Here is a 15,483-nt window from a genome sequence, read left to right as displayed (position 1 = left end):
TTAGCAGCTACTGTTCATATGTAAGTAATGCCCATTAAAGATTTCCTCTCTGGCCCTGCGGAGGCCTCTGGGGCTGCACGCAGGTCCTGACTTTGCCTCCTTCTTCACGGTTCCTCACTCCAGAGAGTGGGTTGAGGGGACTGTGCTTTGACGACTCTTGCAGGGGTAAGGGGCCAGGTGTCCTGGGTTTTGGTTCTGCCACCTTCAAAGTGAGAGGCCTAAGCGTTTGCTAATGTAACATGACAGCTCACGTTACTAAGAAACGTGCCAGCATCTGTGCCGTGCCCCATCTGCCGCCTTAGCGCCTTCTCCCAGCCAGGAGAAGGGTAGGCAGCCTTGTTTTGATTTTTTTTTTTTTTTTAATGTTTTCAGTGATGTGAGGACTTCTTACGGCATACCTGTCGTGTGTGTGTGTGTGTGTGTGTGTGTGTGTGTGTGTGTAAGAACTGGGGTGTAGGGCCTCCCCTGGTGGTGCAGCAGTTCCGCGCTGGGCTGCGAAGCAGCCCGCAGCCTCTGCAGTGCTGGTTCGATCCCCAGCCACTGGCAAGGGTCCCACATGGTGCACAGACCTTTCCTGTCTTACCCGCTGCTCCCCTCAGCAGTGTATTTAGTCAGTCTGCCTGTTCTGTTCCCCGCTCTGGCTCTGGTGAAATCTCTCACCCTCCCGTGCTTCTGACTGTATTCAGTGTTTGTATAAATAAATAAATCTTTAAAAAAAAAAAAGAACTGGGGTGTAGGCCAGAGGTCTAGGGGGTGAGAGGAGTCACCAGAGACAGAGTGGGGAGCAGAACAGGCGGATCTACTGAAATACACTGCTGAGGGGAGCAGCCGGCGAGGCAGGAGAGGTCTGCTGCGCCATGTGGGTAGCTCGCTGACCAGGGATTGAACTTAGGCCATATGGGTGATAGCACTGAGACTTAACCCCTAGGCTACCATCCTCTTTTTTTTTTAAATATATTATATGGAAATTCCAGGTTTAATATTTTTTAAATAATTTTTAATATCAGTTGCAGTTCTTTTTTTTTTTTTTTTTTTTTAGATTTTATTTACTTATACAAGAACTGGGGTACAGGTCAGAGGCGCCAGAGGGTGAGAGGATTCACCAGAGACAGAGCGGGGAGCAGGACAGGCAGATGGACTGAAGACACTGCTGAGGGGAGCAGGGGGCGAGACAGGAGAGGTCTGCTGTGCGATGTGGGTTTCTCCCTGACCGGCTGGGAATCGAACCCTTGCTGCAGAGGCTGCGGACAGCTTCACAGCGCAGTGCTCAACCCGCTGTGCCACCGGGAAGTCCCCATGCTCATTTTATAGATGAGAAAACCGAGAGCAGAAGGGAGGTGCTGGGCCTGGTAACCAGTGAGTGGTGAAGGGGGTGGTCAGGCCTGTCAGCTACCTCTGGCCTCCCCCAAGCCCCTCCCTCGGCCCTCCCAGGAGTTGCTCAGCTCTTCCTGCTGTGTTTCAGATGCTCTGGACCACGAGCCCGCTGTGTCTCCGTTGCTCCCTCGAAAAGAGCGGGGTCTGCAGGACGGCAGTGTGAACGAAGACGAGCGCCTTCTCCCGAAAGACAAGAAGACCAACTTGTTCAGCGCCCTGATCAAGAAGAAGAAGAAAACCGCTCCGGCCCCTCCCAAACGCAGCAGCTCCTTCCGGGAGATGGACGGCCAGCCCGAGCGCAGGGGCGCCGCCGAGGACGAGAGCCGAGAGGTCACCAACGGGGCGCTGGCGCTTTCAGCCCCGGACGCGGCCGAGCCGGCCAGGTCCTGCAAGCCCGGCGGCGGGGCCGGCGTCCCCAATGGCGCCTTCCGGGAGGCAGGGGCTGCGGGCTTCCGGTCTCCTCACCTGTGGAAAAAGTCCAGCACCCTGACCGGCGGCCGGTTAGCGGCCGGAGAGGAGGAGAGTGGCAGCAGCGCCAGCAAGCGCTTCCTGAGGTCCTGCTCCGCCTCCTGCATGCCCCACGGGGCCGGCGACGCCGAGTGGAGGTCGGTCACGCTGCCCCGGGGCCTGCCGTCCACGGGAAGGCAGTTTGACTCGTCCACGTTTGGAGGGCGCAGAAGCGAGAAGCCGGCTCTGCCGAGGAAGCGGGCAAGCGAGAACAGGTGTGACCAGGTGGCCAGAGGCACGGTCACCCCCCCGCCCAGGTTGGTGAAGAAGGTGGAGGAAGCAGCTGACGAGGTCTTCAAGGACGCGGCAGAGTCCAGCCCGGGCTCCAGCCCCCCCAGCCTGACTCCAAAGCTGCACCGCAGGCAGGCCGTGGGGGCGCCTTCCTCCGGCCTTCCCCACAAGGACGAGGCCGGGAAGCCGGGGGCCTTGGGGACACCCGCCACCTCCGAGCCAGCACCCCCCACCGGCAGGGCAGGGCCAGGCTCTTCTGGGGGAGCCAGCAAGGCCCCCACCGAGGAGCCCAGGGTGAGGAGGCACAAGCCCTCTTCCGAGTCCCCTGGAAGAGACAAGGGGAAGGTGTCCAAGCTCAAGCCTGCCCCCCCGCCCCCCCCACCAGCCTCCGGGGGCAAAGCCGGGGAGGCCGGCCCCGGCGGGAAGGCCAAACCCACCGCCCTGCTTGTGGATGCGGCGAGCAACGATGCCGCCAAAGCCAGCCCGCTGGGAGAGGCCGGCAAAAAGCCTGTTCCGTCCATGCCAAAGCCACTGTCGTCCACCAAGCCGGCGGGGGCCCCCACCAGCCCGGGCGCCACTCCCTCCACGGCGCCCCAGGCCGCCGCTGCCCTGGCAGGGGAGCAGCCGTCCTCCACCGCCTTCATCCCGCTCATATCCACCCGCGTGTCTCTCCGGAAAACCCGGCAGCCCCCGGAGCGGCTCAGCAGCGGGGCCATCACCAAGGGCGTGGTCCTGGACGGCACCGAGGCCCTGTGCCTCGCCATCTCCAGGAACTCCGAGCAGATGGCCAGCCACAGCGCCGTGCTGGAGGCCGGCAAGAACCTCTACACGTTCTGCGTGAGCTACGTGGACTCCATCCAGCAAATGAGGAACAAATTCGCCTTCCGGGAGGCCATCAACAAACTGGAGAATAACCTCCGGGAGCTTCAGATCTGCCCGGCGAGCGCGGGGAGTGGCCCAGCGGCTACTCAGGACTTCAGCAAACTCCTCAGCTCTGTGAAAGAGATCAGTGACATCGTCCAGAGGTAGCAGGAGCCCCCCGCAGTGTGTGAGGGGCTCCCCATGCCTGCGGCGATGGCCACGGCCCAGGGGCTCTGTGCCAGGCGGAGCGGAACCACTGTGGAGGCTGCCTTACTCCCTGCTGTGCCCAGTGCCCGCCCGCCCGCCCGCCCTCAGCCCGGCCGGAGCCCCCCAGTCTGAGTCAATCTGTGAGCCCCGCTCCGTGACCGCAGTTGGCTGCAGGGCCCGCCAGCCCTGCCCAGACAGGGCTTCCGGGGGAAGGGCCTCTCCCTTTCCTGCGGCTCTGCCTTCACACGCCCCCCAAGGAGCGCATGAGGGCCCGGAGCAAGAGCATGTCACCCAGACCTGGGCACCGTGGCCGCCCCTTGCCCAGTGGGGGGAGGCTGTATACCCGTTTCCCCGTGCCCCTGCGCTAAAGCCCTGTTTCCGGAACTGCACCCCAGGAAGCACCCCAGCTGCACACTGTGCCCTCCACACCGCCCGAGCTGGTGCCCTCGCCATCTTCTGAAGAGGACGGCTCTTGAGTTGGGGCTGCAAAACAGGGTGCTAAAGCCCGCCGGCCTCTGGTTCTGGGGCCTAGTAGGGAAGCTGAAGAAGCCCATGGGGGTGGGGGTGGGGTCTGTCATCCCTTCTCTGTGTCCCAGCCCAGAGTTCCTCGGGACGTGCACAGCTGACCCTGGAGAGAAGCAGATCTCACGGGTGGCGGCGGCTGTGCAGCGCCTGGGCTGGGGCCCGGCCTAGCCAGGGCTCCCTCGTTCACATTGCCAGACGCCCTGAAAAGGTCTGGATTTCTGAACGCCCCCGCCATGTACCCCTCTAAGACAGAGTCGCTTCCTGCAGGGCCCTCCCCCATGACCAGCCAGTCTTCAGTTCTCTGGCGTTTGAAGCATTTCAAAGCTCTGCCACCCGCGTCAGGTGCCAGCCGCAAGCAGGAGGAAGGGTCTGTTGGCATGAGAGCCCCAGCAGCGTCAGCTGCTCCCTGATGGGCCCCTGTCTTTATTTAATACATGAGAACTCCTGGCCACGTGTTTCTGTTGGGGCCATCAGGGATGACAAAAGCCACAGAGTGACTCCCCGCACTGTCTCCAGGAGCAAGGCCCGGGTCTCCTTGGCCTCGATGCGGAGCAGCTGCTGAGGGGCAGCTGGCACGGCCCGGGCCTCCCACCAGCCTGGGAACAGCCGAGAGCGTCTGCTCACTCGAGCCTGCGCCTGGGTCGCCTCGCTCAGGGCCCCGGCACTCACCCCCCGAACTTGGAGTCTCGCGGGGCTCGTCTCAGGCTGTCCTCAGAGCACACGGCCTCTGTGCCCCCCAGACTGCCGAGTGACAGACTGAGGGGCAGACACCGCCGGCGGCCTTGCAGACAAAGCGAGACAGACCCACCGCTGCCCCGACGCCGTTCTAGGAGGTACTGGGCTCTCACAGATGCGCCACTATACTCTGCATTTATACTTGGTATTACACTTTTATAGACGTGCGCTTTTATACGTGACGTGTAAATAGTCGTCCACCGTCCTCCCTCCCGGAACGTCCGTGGTCTTTTTCTCCCCGTTCGGTCCAGTACATCTTGTCTCTGTATATGACTGTGTTTTTTGAATCCACATCTCCGTAGTATTTTTTAAATAAATGTTTACAACATCGAGGCGTGGGCCGGTTGCTTTGGTCCTGAATTCCTCCCGGGTGCTCGGCGCCGTGGCCCGCGTGCGCGCTTCGCACGCCTCAGCCGCAGCAGGAGCCCCTCCTCCTCCTGAGCGGTTGCCTAGCCCTATTCGCAGGCCCTTCCTGGGCCCTGGATGCCTGATCTGCCGGCAGCCAGCCCCTGTCAGCTGCCCTGCGTGGGCGATGCCACGGGGCGCCCTGTCAGGCCGTCTCGGCGCTGTTGAAATGGGCAGGCCCTTGCTGGCCCCGGGGTGCATCCCTCTGTAAGCAGATGCTTCTCTCTGCCCTTGAGCCCGCTCTGCCCCTGCCCTCAGGCCCCCACGGGGCCCCTCGCTTGTGTTCCCCGTGCAGGTGGCCCCTTGCAGCACGTGGCCGTAAAGGGACAGGGTGTGCTGGCCTGAGGGGCCGAGGTGCTGTCCCGGGCCCTCCTGTGGCCTCCCAGCCCCCACCCCCCAGGGGGCTGCTTTGCGGGGGAGTCTGACCTGTCTTCGGCTCAGTCTCCATTTGACAGCAGCTGACAGCTTGGGAAGTGGCAGTCGGGGAAGTGAGGATAATGATACGTATTAAAGCAGCAGACTCGTCACGGGATCCAGAGCCTGCTCACCAAGGCATGCCCGAGAGCGCGGTTCAGTGCGGCCTCTCCACAGAGGCCGAGGCCGAGGAGGCCTGTGTGTGGTGGGTGGGCGGGCAGCCTGCACCCGGGGCGTGGACACAGCCCCCCCCCACCCCCTGCAGCCTCAAGCTGAGACGCTGCGGGCGAGGGCACAGACGCAGCCCGAGTCCTCACCCCCACCTCACCCCCTGCCGCTGTGTCCAGTGACTGAAGACCCCTAGGCGCCAGGCCCCTGGGGAGAACAGCTCCCAGGTTGGAGCGAAGGCCTGGGTGGTCTCGCGATGGCCGCTGCTGGCTGCCTCCCCACAGAGCCCGCGTCCTGGCGTCTGCAGCCCCGGCGTGACTGCCTTTCCCCGGTGCTTGGCAGAGCTCGCTGGTCCAGCCGGATCTCGGGGGGCCACCTGGGCAGCGGTGCCTGTGGGAGGTACGAGTCCCATGAGCTCCCCGGTAGCCCCACCTGTTAGCCTCCATGCTGCCCGAGCTTGAGAGACTTCCTTTGCTCCAGGACAAGGACTCCTAACCTTTTGTAGGTCACAGAGCACCTGAGGGCCTCCTGCAAACTAGACTCAACCCAGAAAAATACACCGTCGCACTCAACAGTCCTATTTGCAGTACCCAGAGCACCCGAGGGCCAGGCCTGCTGAAAGGGACCCACGGGTGCTATGGACGCTCTTCGGAAATGCAAGCCTGGAGAGCACCACCCCCCAGAAAGGAGGGATCCAAACAGCAGACGCCCCAAGGCCACAGAGGAGTGGGCAGGCTGTCCCGGCTGGGTCACCTAGCGGGGCGTCCCAGGGCAGCGAGGCCGGCCGCTGGGGCCGGATCGAGTCTCACAGCAGAGCCGAAGCAGCCGGGCCAGGCAGAGATGCGGAAACTTCCATCAGCACGCCCGGCTCACTGGTGGTGGAGGTTGGGGGGTGGGGAGGGACGGGGGTGGCAGGGGAGGGGGCGGGGGGGGTGGCCTGTCTGGTTGGGGCCTGGGGCATCTGATGTACTTCCGTGTCCATCCAGGTGGGGCTGCTAGCGGGGTCCCTTGGGAGACCCCGGAATCGCTGCCCGTCCTGGCGGGGTGGGCGGGGCGGGGCACTTGAGGGTGTCCTGCAATCATCTACACGCGTGCACGCCTGCAGCTGCTCCCGAGCCAGCCTCTGCTTCCCCACTCGGGGCCCTCACGCCTCTTCTGTGAGGAGCGTCGGCCAGAGCCCTCAGGGGACGGGGAAGCAGCTTGCACAGCCACACGTGCGGCTCACACGTCCCGCACGAGCGTTACCTGCAGCCCAGGCGTCAGGTCTCAGGGAGGCGCACCTGAGTCAGGGCGGCTCTCGAATGCTCTGTGCATTGAGTCCGGGAGTGGGCGCGAGGGCCTGCATCCTGGCGGCGGGCCCTGCCCAGGCTGAAGGCCCCTGGGCTGGGTGGGGGTCCCTTGGCCCGGAGGAAGTTAGGGTGTGGCTGTGGCGGCTCACCCCCCTTCTTGGCACTGCCCCTGGGCTTTCTCCTGAACGGAGTCAAGCCTCTGCCTTTGTTCTTAAAGACTGACATTAACATTTCAGACAGAAGCACAGACAGAAACGTCCTCTTCTGATTTAAAAGCTAAACGCCCTTCGACCTAGCGCCCTTGGATCTGGGCACGGGGTGGCTTGCGTCTTGATTAAGCAGCGCGATGTGAGCAGCTCAGGCGCCCGGGCAGGAGGGGCAAGTGCCGAGCGCCCTGGGCTGCCCCTGGGCCCGTCGGCTCCCGCCCTCAGTCCTTCCGCAGAGGCCCGCCGGGATTCACTTGGAGATAACCTGCCCCACCAAGGAGGGGGGCTCAGGGGCGACACGAGAGGCCCGGAAGCCTCGACGAGGCCGGCGGGGTCCGGAGCAGGGGGCTTCAGGAGGAGCATCTGGCAAGCACGGTGGGGGTGGCCCCCACGCCTCAGGGCCACGGGGTCAGGTTGCTCTGCTGTTGGGGCCTCTCGCGCTCGCAGCCGCACCTGGAATGGCGCTGCCGATTGTTGCCTAATGATGAAGCCTGGCGCCAGGCTCGCGGTGCCTTGGAAGCCCGCCTTGATCCCCCTCCACGGAGGCTAAACTAGCTCTAAATTCAACACCGGCCAGTGCACACTGGCCCATGAGCACCTGCAGGCGCAGCTCCGCGTGGGGGCCTCCAGCCTCTTGCCAGCAGTGACCTCGGGGAGGCGCCTTTATCCCTCCTAGGAGCAGAGATTGGCGCGTGAGGGTCGGCCGAGCTGCGGGCCCTGGTCTGTGGAGCTCACCTGGCTCTCGGGAGCAGGCCTCCTGTGGGGGCGGAGGGGGATGCTGAGGGAGGGGCTGCTCCTGGCTGCCGCCCACCCTAGCCAGCAATGTAGAAGAGCATGCCCCAGGGGAGGGCCTGGGCTGGGCGGGCTCTCCTGCCCTGGACCTGACCCCCGGGGCCCCCGCCTCGGCACCTGCCATCCTCTGGACCTGGCTCGTGTGGCACAGCTTTGCCCTCCCCTGCTTGAGGGCCAAGTGTTGGCCCCTTTCACCCACAGGCAAAACCGGGGCCGTGTCCATGACGTTGGCAGAGGGCATCCCGGGGCCTCCTGCCTGGGACAGTGGCAGAGGGCACTCGGCGCCCCCACAGCCCGAGTCCCAGGCGTGGCCCAGGGGGTGGAAGCTGCGGGGAGGCGCCAGGGAGCAGGCGGCCGCCCTCGCGCCCGTGGATCCTTTGTAGCTCAGACCTGTCAGCCCTAATGAAGTGGCTTTCTGGCTGCCGAGGATGGAGAGCTGCTGGCGGGGGGCGTAAGTCACTCAGAGAACGGAAAACACTGAAATGCGCCAGGGGGCCGAGTTGGGCCCGGCCCGGTGTGGTTCTAAAAGGCTAATAAAAATCTACCAATTAATTGTGACAGCTCAATGGAAAATTATCCAATTGTGAATAATAAGGGCCGAGCAGCCACCCCGGGAGGAGGTGGGAGAAGTTGCCATAGTAACGTCAATACAGGTTCTCTTCCCCGGTGGAGGCCAGCCTGGGAGTGAGCCCCTGGGAGGCCGGAGCCCACATGGGATGGGCCGCAGGACACACCAGGCCGCTGTGACCGGGCTGCTCCCCTCAGCCGCCCCCGCAGCCACCGGCTTCCCCAAGGGGGGAGGAGCTGTTTCCAGAACGCTCTGTGCTGTGAGAAAGCCAAGGAGCCGGCAGGTGCAGGCACTGTTCACGGGCCTCGGCCGGGCTTCCCTCCCCCCTCCCACCCCGTCCCATTAAAGGGAGGCCGGGAGAGGTGGGCACGTCCAACCCTCCCCCAGGGAGGCGCCAGCGCCAGCAAAGCAGCGCTGGGCTCAGGGGACCTGAGGCAGGCGTCAGACAAGCCCCCGAGAGGGGGTTGCAGGTGTTCCAACTTTTATTTCGGAAGAGACGACACATTCACATTCTGTACATTTGGACGCACCCTTGCTGGGCAAAGATGTGTTCCTGGGCCGCCGGGCTCCGGGGAGACAGGCTTGGCACACGCCGCCCGCCGGGAGGGCCCGCCGGCAGCAGCACGGCCCGGCTTTCTTGCCAGAGGGAGCTTGTGTTAATGGGATGGAGAACAAGGGTGGGTTTTTTTTCCATTTTTACCTTCAGAACCAGACTCTGTACCCAGCGGAACGTCCTCATCCACAGTGGCACTTTGGATGTCGGTTTCAGACGTCCCCATGGAGACTGTCACGACTTTGATGGCCCCACTGTAATCACGCCGTCCACCTACCTCCAGCGCGGCCCGCTCTGCCTATTCCTGTCCAGGGCCCTCAGCCTCCCCAGGAGCCGCCGGGGCGGGGGCCGCCCGAGGGGCCCAGCAGCCTGTCGGGAGCCGCCGGGGAGGCGCCGGCTGCGGCTTGCTCTGTCACCCCCTTTCTGACAATGTTCGGGTTTTGCTTCAGCAAAGTTGGAAATCGAGTCAGCGCCCACCTGCCAGTCCTGCCGCTAGTGATTCCTTTGAACAACACACACACGTCGTCTCGTCTCTGTGAAGCTGGAGGAGAGGGTGGGAGTAGGGTGGGGGGCCCTCCGCGAAGCCCTTCCTGGGCGCCCTGGCCCCTCACCGCCGGCCGAAGCGGAAGCTAAAGCCCCCTTTCTTCCTGCTGTAGCTGGTGAGCTCCTCGGCCAGCGTCCCCAAGGGGCCGCTGACCTTCTCGCCATCAGCCGGGAGGAAGCCCGCGGCCTCGCCGCCGCCGTGGTCCTGCCTCCCGACCCGGACCCTGAAGCCGGCTCGCTCTCTGCCCGCCGCCTGCAGCTCCTCGGCCGTGGCCAGGACCAGGGGCGGGTGTGGGAGCGGCGCCCGGTGCCCCCGCGAGGAGCCCCACGGCGAGCGGTGTCCCCCAGGCAGGCCCCCCCAGCTCATTTTGCCTCCGATGTTGCCCATGGCGTCCACGGGCCCGTCTCTGGCCAGCAGAGGAAAGCAGGTGCCCAGCGGCAGGAGGAGGAGGTAGGACAGGCAGCCAGGCATCATCTGGGCCCAGAGAAAGAGAAGACGAGGTTACAGGCTGCGGACGTGTGCCCTGCACCCCCTGGCAGCAGCACCCCCTCCTGGGCCGGCAGCAGCTACGGCCAGGGCGCAGCGCGGCTGGCGGGCGGCGCGGACAGCATCAGGGTGCGGGCCCAGACTGTTAGCGGCCCCGGGAGCCCACGGCCCCAATTAGGCGGGGTCTCCCTCTCCTGCAAGCCCCAGGATTGGGGGGCCTGGCAGCTCAGCCGGGGTGGCCTACAGCCGGGGAGGGCCCAGCAGACTAGGGTTCGTTCTTCCCATAATCATTGACTCTCGGGCCGCGCGCAGGAAGCTACCGCCCCAAGCTCCCGGTCTCCAGGCTGACAGGAGCGGGGCTGGACGCGCTGTGTAGCTGGGACGCTGCGAACGTCCCGGGCAACAAGTTGGTCCCGAAAGCAGGAAACGGGCCTGCTGGCCCTGGCCCGCCACTCTTTCGGGCAAGGAAACTGTCGGAAAGGCTGGGATTGTGCCCAGGCCCCACGGCCGGAGAGAGGAGGCCCCGCGAGCGGCCCCGCACCGCCTGCAGGAGGCGCTCTCGGCCCCGCTCACCAGGGACAGGACGGCCGCCCCGGGGAGCACCTGCCCCACGGCAGCCTCGAGGCCGTCAGGGGCCCTTGGAAGAGGAAGCAACACCTCCTGGGGCACCCCACCTGGTCAGCGGCTGCTTCCCGCCCCCACCCCCCGGAAGCCTCTGGTGAAGACCACGGTGAAGGCGAGTCGGTGAGTCGGCAGCTCCACCCAGGAGCGGAGCGGGGGCTGGAATCCAGGCAGCCGGTTCTGGGGCGCCGGCACTGACTGCCCAGAGCTCTTTGCGGAATCAGCTCCCTCGAAGTCATTGCAAAGTGACCTCAGCCAGAAAGCAGCCCCCTCCGCCCCCAGATCCAGCCCACCTAGGCGTCTCCGGCCCCTCCGCTCCCCCAGGCTGGAGCCACACCCCGGGGCTGGAGCCACACGCCTTTGCTGGCCCAGCGGGGGGTGGGGCGGGGAGGGCTTGTCCCAGGCGTTTCCCCCTGGAAGCACAGCCACCTTTGGGGAGGGGCTGTGGGTGCACAGAGGGAGTGGTCCTTCCCCCTTTTGGGGGGTCATGACCCTGGTGCTGCGGCTCCAGCCCCAGCACCCAGAGCACAGCAGGAAAGCCCAGGCGGAGGCAGCGCCCTGCGGGCACCTGTGCTCCATCGGGGGCTGCAAGTGGGGGACGCTCCCCACCCCTGCAGGCCTTCCCGGGCCTGGGCACCCACCCTGACCCGGACCAGGCCCGAGGGGGTCCTGCTGGGGTTGGGGCTGTCCTCACCATGCTGCTCCCGGGGGACGGCTGGACCCGGCGGGCTGGCGGAGCTCCCGGTTCTTGCGCCGGCGAGGGGCCGCTGCTCCCGCTGCTTTATACGGCCCCCCGGTCTGACGCTGCATTCCTGAGCCTGGGATTCCATTGGGACGCTGGTGGCGAGGGGGCGCAGCGCCGGCCGCGCTGATGAAGCCCCGTCGCAAGCAGGACACCGCAGCCCTGCGCTGGCCTGGTGCGTCTGGCGGGGGCGGCTGCGCGTGGCATTGAGGCCCTGGCAGAGGCGCCCGTGCCCCCCTTATGATCCTAGGAGGAAGGTCCACCTTGCTCCCCCAGAGGCCCTGGGGGGGGGGCGGCACCCACACCCCACATCCACCGCCCCCGGGACATGTTGGGAGCCGCCACTTTTCTCTCTGAAGCAGGTGAGGGGTGTCAGGGCCAGTCACCTGCTCTGGAGCCCGAGGGGCGTGGGCCCCAAGGCCGGGCCCCTGGGGTGGGCAGCACGGAGCCAGCCTGGGGCACACCCGTCTGGTGTGTTCCTTACAGGGCAGCCTGGTTTTGGCCCTCCAGCTCCACCCCAGGCCTGGGCCGTGCTGGGGAGGGTGCCCGCCGGCCCACTGTGGAGGGCACCAGCTCCCAGTCCCGTGGGGACTCGTGTGTGGTCACCTGCTCGCACCTCCCCTGCGGCGTGGGGGGCTGGGGCACTGCCATTACTGGGGCCACCGGCGTCCTGGGCATGGGTGGCCTCTGGCCTCCCGCTCCCTTCTCAGGGTGTTCACCGCTGCTGCCGCCCTGCCAGGCTGCAGCGCCCTCGGCCGGCCTGTGGGCACACACCGCCGGGTCTCCCCTGGCACAGGGCCTGCAGGCTAAGCTGGGAGGCTTTTGGGCAGGAGGGGCGGGCCGATGGGGGAAGGCCTGGCACGGGGTGTGACGGGGCCTGCAGTCCAGGCCCCTCCCTCTTCCCGGTGACCGGCCAGTGTCAAGTGGCGTCCCTGAGGGTCCTGGCGCAGACCCAGCTTGGAGTTACCTCCGCTGAGAGCCCGCAGGGGCCCCGCGAGGCCTGCTGGCTGCCGCTGTCCTAGGGATGGCTGGGGCCCGCTGCGCCCCTGCTGCTCTCGGCCCCTCCTCTGCCCCGCGCCCCTGCTACTCTCGGCCCGGCCTGTTGGGGGGGACTTGGACTCTCTGATCCAGCGGGGGGAGGACAGGCTCAAGCACAGGCAGGCAGCCTGGGGGCGACCTTGGTCCCCGCCGTGGGATGCACGCCAGCCTCCGAGGGCGAGGGCGAGGCTTCTGCCAGGCCAGGCAGGGGTGGGACGAGCCATGGCGTCACTCCCCATGGTGCTGGCGGGTCGCACCTGGGTTCATTGGGGCAGCCACAGCGGGTCACTGGTGCCCAGTGAGACCACACCCTGGCCTCTGAGCCTCCCTCGCTGTGCTCTGTGGGCCCCCCGGCAGCTGTGGGGGTGGGAGGACAGGGGGAGCGATCCCCAGCTACCCCAGGGCCCCAGGAGAAAAGCTCCTCGTGGCCACTGGACCTGGGGCTGCAAGAACAGCTGCTGGCCCGGGGCCCTCAGGATGGGGCCTGTAGCTCTGGGAAGTGGCCACAGAGCCCAGTGCTGCGCGAGGGTTTGGGGGTGCATGTGACTTCGTAGCCCAGCCCCACTCCCGGGCAAGGGTGCTGGGGTCACATCTGATATCGGATTAGGTGCCAAAGGTTCCAACCAGAGATTGTTTCCAAGTGCACTGCCCGGGTCCCTTCCAGGGACCGGCCCCCTCCCCAGAAGTCGAGGGGTGACAGTGCTGACCAGGCGTCTGCACCCCTGAAAGTCGAGCCGCAGGGGGAGGCTGGGCCAGGCGGTCAGTGGGGCCAGAGCCGCAGGGCTGGGCTTCAGGAGCAGCGGCTTTGCGTGGTGTTGGGGTGGGTGCAGGGGTGGGGTTCAGCTTTGGGGGAGCAATCCACGGGGCCTGCTTTCCCCCAGGCCGGGAAACCATCCTGAGTAGCAGCAGCAAGTCCAGGTAGACCGATCGCCTGGGATCGTGATCCCCCAGCCCTTGTGTCTCAGAGTAGCAGGGGCGGGAGCTGTTGGGGTGACACGGCCCCACTGAGCTGGGCCAGGTCCCGATGGCGCACCCCTCCTCCCCAGGCCTTCAGCGCCCCGCGAGCCCCTGGAACCGGGCTCCGTGCCCCTCCACTGCGTCCTCAGCCAAGGCCCCTCCTGAGTCTGTTTCTCCCCCAGGTTGGGGAAGCCGCGGGGGGGGGTGTTGGGGCGGGGGGGGGGGTGAGCTCCCAGGCTGGCCAATGCTGGGGCTCAGGAGACCCCGCTGGTACCCCCGCAGGGTCGGGCCGGGCTCCTCCGTCTCACGCTCCGGGGGTGCCGGCTGGGCCCTCGTGCCGCAGGGAGCGGTGGTTGGTTCCTGACTTGCGACCTCGTTGGCCGAGACCCCCGCGACCCTTGGGCCCGGGAGCCGAGCAGGGTCTTCCCGCAGGGGGCCCCGAGGGGTCGGCTTTGTGACCGCAGGGGCGCGTCTGCACCGGAGCCTCAGGCCGGGCATCGGCGCCTCCCAGCCCAGGCCCACTCGCGGCGGTGGGAGCGGCAGGCGCGGGTGGCGCGGGCACAGCTGGCGGCCCGGATGGCTCCCGGCTGGCGGGCGCGGCGGGTACGGGGGGCGGGTCACCTCCTCCGCCTCGGCCCTCTCTGCCCAGGCCCGGCTGGCTCTGCCCCGGGACCTCCTGCCCCTCGGGAGCTTCAGAGCCGTCGTGTTCACAAGGGCGGTGGCCGCTCAGGGGGCCCGCAGGGCGGGTGGGTGCCGGCGTCTGCCCCGGCGCGCGGAGGGGGCTCTGGCAGGGATCAAGGCGGAGGCCGGGGCGGTGACCACGAGACTTTATTGGGGACAGGAACACGCACGCCCGCCCTGGGCAAGCTGCGGACGGGCTCCCTGTTGGGCACAGGGGGAATCTGGGGGCCCATCCACCCCCCAAAGCCCCACCCGAGGAGGTCCCACCTCCGCCCTCCAGGCCGCTGAGTCCTGCCCGCTGCTTGGCCCGCTGGGCTGGGCCAGCCCTCCCCCGGGGGCAGGTGAGGGCCCTGGGGCCCTGGGGAGGCTGGCCCCCCGGCCACAGCGGGGGTCCTTCTCGCTGGGCCTGCGCGCCCCCAACGGTGCAGCCCTCCCGAATGCCAGAGCGGAGGCCCAGTGCCCCGGCCCCGCCAGCAGACACGCGCCCCTCCCGCCGCGCAGGTGCAGCTGGCACGGGAGCTGCGCCTCTCCGAGCCTCTGGGTCCCGGGGACGCGGTCCCAGCTCCGGGGCTCCAGCCCCAGCCAGAGGCCTGCCTGGGGGGGGGCGGCCGGCAGGGCCCGCGGGGCCAGGAAGCCGTGGGCTCTGGGTGACTGCTCCGCCCCAGGACAAGCATCAAACCCGCACACAGGCAGCCGCGCGGGGACACGGCAGCCGAGGGGCGCCCCAGCGCCGTCCTCATCTGAGCCGAGGTCGTCGGGATGGAAACCCGGGGCCGTCCGTCCTCTGGACGAGGGGAGCTCAGGTGACAGCGGTGGGGGGGGGGCTCCGGTTTAACTGTCAGAGATGTAGCTGAAATCGGGGGGGGGGGTGAGGAATGAGGCCAGGGCCTCCCTATGTTGTGGACGTCGGGACGCCTGGGTGGGAGATAAGTGCGCCCCAGGGGAGACCACCTCGGCCCCACGGGGCTGCTCTCCTTGTCTCAGGAAGGAGGGAAGGAGGAGGGGGCCGGCGATTGCAGGACCCCGCACCCCACCACCGAAGCACCAACTGGGGGCCCCTGGGGACGGGGTTCCAGTGCAGTGACCAGAGGTGACCCCTTGCGCACACCCGGTTCCTACGGGCCCTCCCGGCACGCCCACCCCCACACCCCCTCCCGGCTCAGCAGAGCCATGGACTTGAGCTGCCCCGGGGCACCTCCAGGCCAGGGCAACCTTGCTCCCCGAGGCCCCGCCCAGAGCGGGGGTGCAGCCACCATTCTGCCCAGCACCAGCCCGGGAGGGGGGCTTTGAGAAAGGGGGTGCTCCGGCCTTGGCTATTCCCACCATGACCAGCCTGCGTCCCTGCAGCTGCAGCTCCCTGTGCCCCCAGGCGGGCTGGGGCTGGGCCGGGAGCAGGGCTGGCGCGCTCGGGCAGGCACCGCGGCTCCGGAAGGAAGGGGGTGTCTCCAGCTGGGCCAGACACGGGGGCGGGCACCCAGGCACGGAGGCCCCCTCGCCCGCACCCCTGGCCCGGCTGCAGCACCTCTGCTCGCGGCCGGCTGGGCCTCCTGACGCGCGCACGTCTGTGACTCCATGACCA

General features: G+C 67.0%; 2 protein-coding genes across 3 annotated transcripts in view; one reads left to right on the top strand and one right to left on the bottom strand.

The window, feature by feature from the left end:
- Nucleotides 1-3,141, top strand: part of ABL1 (ABL proto-oncogene 1, non-receptor tyrosine kinase) — a gene marked incomplete at both ends in the record, with an annotated part of 98,788 nt that extends 95,647 nt beyond the window's left edge. For both annotated transcript variants that reach the window (XM_084238431.1, XM_084238430.1), the window contains one exon: nucleotides 1,463-3,141. In XM_084238431.1, the coding sequence (XP_084094557.1) occupies nucleotides 1,463-3,141 (1,679 nt within the window). The remainder of the gene's footprint in view (nucleotides 1-1,462) is intronic.
- A 6,301-nt stretch (nucleotides 3,142-9,442) lies between these two features.
- QRFP (pyroglutamylated RFamide peptide) lies at nucleotides 9,443-11,316 on the bottom strand (the record flags this gene model as incomplete). The annotated part of the gene is made up of 2 exons (XM_084236299.1): nucleotides 9,443-9,853; nucleotides 11,128-11,316. The coding sequence occupies 2 exons, from the start codon at nucleotides 11,314-11,316 to the stop codon at nucleotides 9,443-9,445; spliced, it is 600 nt and encodes a 199-aa protein (XP_084092425.1).
- Nucleotides 11,317-15,483: the final 4,167 nt, after the last annotated feature.

This window comes from Talpa europaea (genome assembly GCF_964194135.1).
Source record: "Talpa europaea genome assembly, chromosome: 7".
In the NCBI taxonomy this organism is placed as follows: Eukaryota; Metazoa; Chordata; class Mammalia; order Eulipotyphla; family Talpidae; genus Talpa; species Talpa europaea.
Note: the sequence above shows the minus strand (reverse complement) of the source record. Positions and strands in the feature narration are given on the sequence as shown.